This window comes from Martes martes, assembly GCF_963455335.1.
Source record: "Martes martes genome assembly, chromosome: 4".
In the NCBI taxonomy this organism is placed as follows: domain Eukaryota; kingdom Metazoa; phylum Chordata; class Mammalia; order Carnivora; family Mustelidae; genus Martes; species Martes martes.
The window spans coordinates 190,654,144-190,660,326 of NC_137891.1; the positions used below are offsets into that span (position 1 = coordinate 190,654,144).

At 68.7% G+C, this 6,183-nt stretch overlaps 1 protein-coding gene across 1 annotated transcript; it reads left to right on the top strand.

Moving 5' to 3' along the window:
* Positions 1 to 348: 348 nt before the first annotated feature.
* Positions 349 to 5,700, top strand: TMEM240 (transmembrane protein 240; the record flags this gene model as incomplete). Its single annotated transcript, XM_080802889.1, has 4 exons — positions 349 to 405; positions 854 to 960; positions 5,066 to 5,274; positions 5,552 to 5,700. The coding sequence occupies 4 exons, from the start codon at positions 349 to 351 to the stop codon at positions 5,698 to 5,700; spliced, it is 522 nt and encodes a 173-aa protein (XP_080659015.1).
* Positions 5,701 to 6,183: the final 483 nt, after the last annotated feature.

Consider the following 6,183-nt stretch of genomic DNA (forward strand, 5'->3'; position numbering starts at 1 on the left):
GGAGGGGTCCGGCCGGCGGCGCGGGGCGGGGCGGGCGGGCGGCGCGGCCCCTCCCGGGAGGCGGGCACGGAGGGCGGGCAGGCAGCGGAGGCCGGAGCGGCGCCGAGCGCGCGGAGGGAGGAGGCCGAGGGCGGAGCGGAGCGCGCGGGCGCGGCGAGCGCGGCGGCCCGGCGGCCGAGCGACCCCGGGAGCGGCCGCGTCCCTGCCCGCCCCGCCCGCCGCGCCTCCTCCCCGGCGGGTGCGCGGCGGGCTGACCTCTGCGGAGGCGGCGGGGGCCCAGCATCGGGCCGGGGCCGGGGGGGCGCCGGGGCCGGGGGGCGGCGCTCCGGCCCGGCCCGGCCCCGCCCGATGTCCATGAGCGCGAACACCATGATCTTCATGATTCTGGGGGCGTCGATCGTGATGGTGAGCGGAGGGGCTTCCCGTGCGCCCGCGCCCGCCTCTCGCGCCCGCGCGCCGCCTCCCCCACCTCCCGCGTCTTGTTTACCGGCCCGCGCGGCCTGCGCTCCCCATCCCCGGGCTGCCCCGCGCTCCCCTTCCCCGGCCTGCGCTCCCCATCCCGGGCTGCCCCGCGCTCCCCTTCCCCGGCCTGCGCTCCCCATCCCGGGCTGCCCCGCGCTCCCCTTCCCCGGCCTGCGCTCCCCGTCTCCCGGCAGCACCGAGCTCCCCATCTCTGGCCTGCGCTTCCCAACCCGACTGCCCTGAGCTCCCCGATTCTGGAGCTGCCGCGGGCACCCCTGTCCCAGGCCGGCGCTCCCCCACCCCCAGCGCGCCGCCCCCCACACCCCACCCCACACCCCGGGCCTCCGGCCAGGCCCGCTCCTCGGCGCTGACCGGTCATGGGCTCTTCCAGGCCATCGCGTGCTTGATGGACATGAACGCACTGCTGGACCGATTCCACAACTACATCCTCCCGCACCTGCGGGGCGAGGACCGCGTCTGCCACTGCAACTGTGGCCGGTGAGTCCGCGCGCGGTGGGGCACACGCGTGATCACACATGTGCGGCGGCGGGGCCCACTGGGGCGCGGGCAAGCCCCAGGCAGGCCTGGCTGCAGGAGTGCGCTAGGCCCGGGGGGGAAGGACTGCCCAGCCTCCCGCTGGGCACCTGGGGATTGGCCAGTCGCCTTCCAGGAGGGGGAGCATGCCTGAGTAGTTAGGACCCCCTCCCAAAATGCCTTTAGAGAAACGGCCTGTGCCAGGGTGTTGGGCAGAATGGGCCCCAGGCCTCCTGATCCAGGGCCTGGAGGCCAGGAGAGCCACAGCCCAGCCCTGTGGGTCAGGAGGGATCCTGCGCACGGCTGTGCCCACAGAGTCCACCGTCCTGCCTGGGCCTGGCACTCGTGTTCGCGGACTTTCCTGCAGGCCAGGTACAGGGAGGTGCAGAAGGTCAAGGTGGGCAGGGCCTACCTTGAGGGGCCTCGGGTCCAACCCTCTCACTGCACAGAGGAGGAACTGAGGCAAAGCTGGGTGTGGCTTGCTCAAGGTCATTCAGAGAGCCATGGGAGGGCCCAGGCCCCTACACCCACCGTGTGAACGCCCCCATTCCGTGCACGTGTCCTAACGGAGTCTTCCTGGCCATGCATGTTTGTACGTCCATGTACAAAATAAACATCTTCTCACGAGACGCGCATGTGTGTACTGTCTGTGCATATACATGTGCGTACACATAGCACACACACATCCGCACTCTCCTTGGCCCCACGGGAAGCCCTCAGGCCGGGACCCAAGAGAAAAAGGAAGGACGCTGGGGTGGATAGAGACTTGGCCAAGGTCACACTGCCAGTGAGGGACTGGGGGCCCCAGCCCAGAAGCTGTGCTCCTCACCCCTGTCCTGTATTTCTGCCCCAGGGACACGTGCGCACACACGGTGGGTGGGTGGGGGGGTGTGTGTAAGAGAGACAGGACGGCTCCGCGCCTGTGGGTGCCGAGCAGCATGTGGGAGCAGAACCCAGACATCGGGGAAGGTGGAGAGGGGAGCGTAATGACCCTCGCATGTGCTGTCCCAAGAACCGTCGAAAGAGTTCGCTGGGGGCGCTGGGGGTGGCCACTCTTTCCCAGAGATCCCCGTGTTCGTTCCTGCCGCACACAGCCCCCAGCTAAGGAAAGGCACGAGATCAGCCCCGTGGTCTCCTGGGGCAGCCGTTACTGTGAGCAGGTTAAACCGGGGTGGTCTCGAGACCCTTCCCGAGGCTGGCAGTGTGCACACACGAGGCCCAGGCTCTAAGTCCCGTATGAGGAAGGCACATTTTACATGTGTGTGGGCTGTGGTGTCCTGACCCGTGTATATGTGCCTGTGACTTCCCAGCCCGACCCCTCAGGGCAGCCAGGGGGTGCTTTCAGAGTGTCACCTGGAGTCCCATGTGGACTCGAGTGGGACGAGCACGCACAGAAAGCCGCTGAAGTGAGCCGCGTGCGCGCAGGCTAGCGCGTCCGTGGCCGCAGAAAACCTGAGAACGGCCCCCGCTGCTGGTGTAGAGTTCTGGGCGTGTGTCCACATCGCTTCATACGGGATATGTGGATTCAGTGTGCAGCGTACTCTTACACAGCGACAACGTACATGTGTACGCACAGTACATGCATGGCACACAGCATCCAGCGAAGGGTGTGCTCCGCACGGGCGCGGTGAGTGTGTCTGCAGAGAACCGTGTTGCACATGAATCTCCCTGTGTAAACCATGTACACAAGTTGCCGCAACGGGCTCGATCCGTGTGCGCATACACCATGAGGCATGAGCCTGCCCATGTGTATGCCTCCGCCATGCCCACGTGGAGAGTTTCATACAACCAACATGTATGTAAATGCTCCTAATGTACGTGCCAGCAGGCGATGTCTGTGTCACCCGGGGATGGCTGTGCGCCGGGCTGAGTGCATGTGCGCCCGCATGTGACCCGCGCTGGGCCTGTGCCCGGGCTAGCATGCACACACGTGGAGCTCGTGGCCCCGAGTCCGTGGTATACACGCATGCATGCGGCCGGCGTGTATATGTGACATGCCTCAGACCTCACAGGCGCGTGCAGCATGCATGGCCCAGGTGACACACGTGTGTGTGCCTCATGAGAGTCCGTGCACTCATGTGAGACCTGAGCCGATGCCCCCAGGGGCCCCACTTGGAGGGGGAGGAGCGTACAGGGCAGAGAGGAGCTCCAGGTGGCAAGCCAGGGACGGGGTTGCAGGCGGTGACCTCTGACGGCTGGAGGTCCTGAGCCACCAGGGCCACCTGGGGTCCTGGCCTCGCCCTGCTCCGTGGGGCACCAGGCAAGTCTCTGACTCCTTTGGCAGCTCGATCTTCAAGGTCCCTGCCTCGACCAGCTGTGTGTCCCGAGGAAGGCCCTGGCAGGGGTCCTGGGCTCAAAAGGCGGGGTAAAGCAGGAGGGGACAGTGACGCCCTGCTTTAGCAGCCCCTGCACGGTCTGCCTGGCCTGGTGCACCCCAGATGACTGGGACCCCCAATGGGTCATGAATGGCGTCTGCTCCTGAGGAATCGGCAGCCGCTGCTCGTTCTGGTGCCGATTAATAGTTTTCCACCACTTACGGGGGACTGACAGTAGCTGCGGACAAAGGGATCTGGCTGTCTTCGCTACTGACTCAGGGTTGGTGGCCTCTGTGCCACGGGGCTGTGGCCAAGGCCCCGCCACTGAGCAGGATGGCCTCCAGGAGTTCCCAGAAGGAGCAGGAGGGTTGTGAGGAGAGGCCCGCCTGCCGCCATCCCTGCCGGGCTCCTACAGGGAGGAAGACGCGGTGTGGACTCCGCCGGTAGGGAAGGAACAGCCAGGGACCAGGGAGGAGTAGTGGGGTGTCCGGATTTTTGAGACGGTCCCTGTGGGGGAGTCTGGACCGAGGCCAGTTGCAAGGCTGGGGGGAGGGGAATAGGGACCCAGCTAAGCCAAACACCAGGCGGAGGTGCCACCATCTAACTGAGGGGAAGATGGGGAGAAGCAGGTTTGGGGAGGGAGGAGCTATTTTTAGGTATGAGTTTGAGGTGTCTGTAGATCCCACGTGGAGACGCTGCACAGGCAGCCAGAGCTCAGAGCAGACGGGGCGGGCGGGTGGGGGGGAGCTAGAGAATTGAAAAGACCAGCGAAGGGGCCGGGGGAGGAGGGGGAACCATGAGAGGTGGCCCCCTGGGCAGGAGGGCTTCAGAGCAGTCCCTGCGCTGCCAGGCCGGAAGGGGCTGCAGCCAGGGACGATGACGGGGGCAAAGGGTGGGCTTCTCCTGGGCTCTCCGGTAGGCCGAAGCCCAGGTCGGGGGTGGGGACAGATCCAGAGTCTGCTGTCGATCTGAGCACGGCCTCCCCACCCAGGATCTCCAGGCCCAGGAGGGGATCCAGACAGGCCTGCGACTGGAGGGAAGGAAGCACGTGGGGAGAGTTCAGAGTTGTTCAGAGGCGAGGCTGGACAGCGGAGGGGAGGGAGGCTGAGAAACACTGCACAGGCCTTCGTGGGGGCGGGAACACATGGGAGTCCAGGGAACCCCAGACAGCTGGAGCATCCCCGGAGCTGCAGACAGGCCACGGACATGCAGCTCTCTGGGGACACAGGCAGGAGAGGGGGTGAGAGATGGACACTGGGCAGAGCCCCCTGGACCTCCACCCCAGAGAACTAAGGAACGGGGGTGCCTGCAAAGGATGAAGGAAGAGAAGGAAGACCAGAGGCCCAGGACAGGGCTGACCCACTTGGCACTGGGCAGCAGGGAGGAGGACGAGAGAGAGGACGGAGAGGAGAGAGGAGGGAGGAAGAGATGGCCTGTGGGAGGGGAGGCCGAGACCCCGCCCCTGGCTGGGGACAGCCTGCCCCGGGCCTTCGCCCTGGAACGCTTGTTCACCTGCTCTGTGATCCCCTGACCCTGCACCGCGGCCTCCGAGCCCCCGCCCCCCCACCCGGGGCGGAGGAGGGAGGAGGGTGACGAGTGGGCGGGCTTCACTCCGACCGCGGACCACGGCCCCTTCCCGACCTCAGCTCTGCACAAGGGCCGCTTCAAGACCAGCAGGGCGAACGGGTACCGCGTACCGCCGGGGGCGCCCCCCGCCCCGCGGGAGAGGTGCCAGCCCGCCCTGCCGCCCCCAGGCACCACATCCACTACGTGATCCCTTACGACGGGGACCAGTCGGTGGTGGACGCCTCCGAGAACTACTTCGTGACCGACAACGTCACCAAGCAGGAGATCGACCTCATGCTGGGGCTGCTGCTCGGCTTCTGCATCAGCTGGTTCCTGGTGTGGATGGACGGCGTCCTGCACTGCGCCGTGCGCGCCTGGAGGGCCGGCCGGCGCTACGGTGAGTGAGGGCGGCGGCGGGCGCGCGTCCCCGGCGCCCCGGCCCCGCCCCGGCCCCGCCCCGGCCCCACCAGAGCGCGCCTCACTCCCTCCCCGGCCACGCCCCCGCGAACGCCCCGCCCGTCGGCTCTCGCCCCGCCCCCTCCCAGGCCGCTCCCCCGCTCGGCCACGCCCCCGACGCCGCCGCGACCTCGCCTTTCCGCGCTCCCGCCCCCCGCGCCCCGCCCCCGCGCGCGCCCCCGCCCGGACCCCGCGCTGACCGCACCCCCGCCCCGCAGACGGCTCGTGGACCTGGCTGCCCAAGCTGTGCAGCCTGCGGGAGCTGGGCCGGCGGCCGCACAGACCCTTCGAGGAGGCGGCCGGCAACATGGTGCACGTGAAGCAGAAACTCTACCACAACGGCCACCCGAGCCCGCGGCACCTCTGAGCCGCACGCAGGACTCGCGGGGCCTCCGGCCAACGCGCCCACGCACACGGGACTGGACGGCCGCCCCGGGCCACGGCGCCCGCGGCCGCCGGGCGTGTCCAGCGGAAGGTGCTGTCTCCTCTTCTTTTTATAAAGGGGGTTGGGGCGGGGCAGGCCGCCGGCCTGGGGGGGAAGACCCCGGCCTCCGGGGCCGGACAGGGCGCGGGGACCGGGGCGGGCGGGGGGCGCGGGCACCTGTGCGGGCGGCCGGGACCACCTGCTCGCCCCGCACACTGCGGTCTCCCCCGCACCCGCGCGGGGACCATGTCTGTTACTTAAGCCCGGCCGCTCCTGGCGCAGGGAAGCAAGGCCGGGAAGGGGGCTCCGCAGGGAATGGGGCCGGCCCCGGCCGCGCCCACGTCTGCACACGGGAGCACGTGCATGGGGCGTGTGCGTCCGCGGGCCGCAATGGGGGCGGGGGGCGGGGGGCGGGGGTCTGGTGGA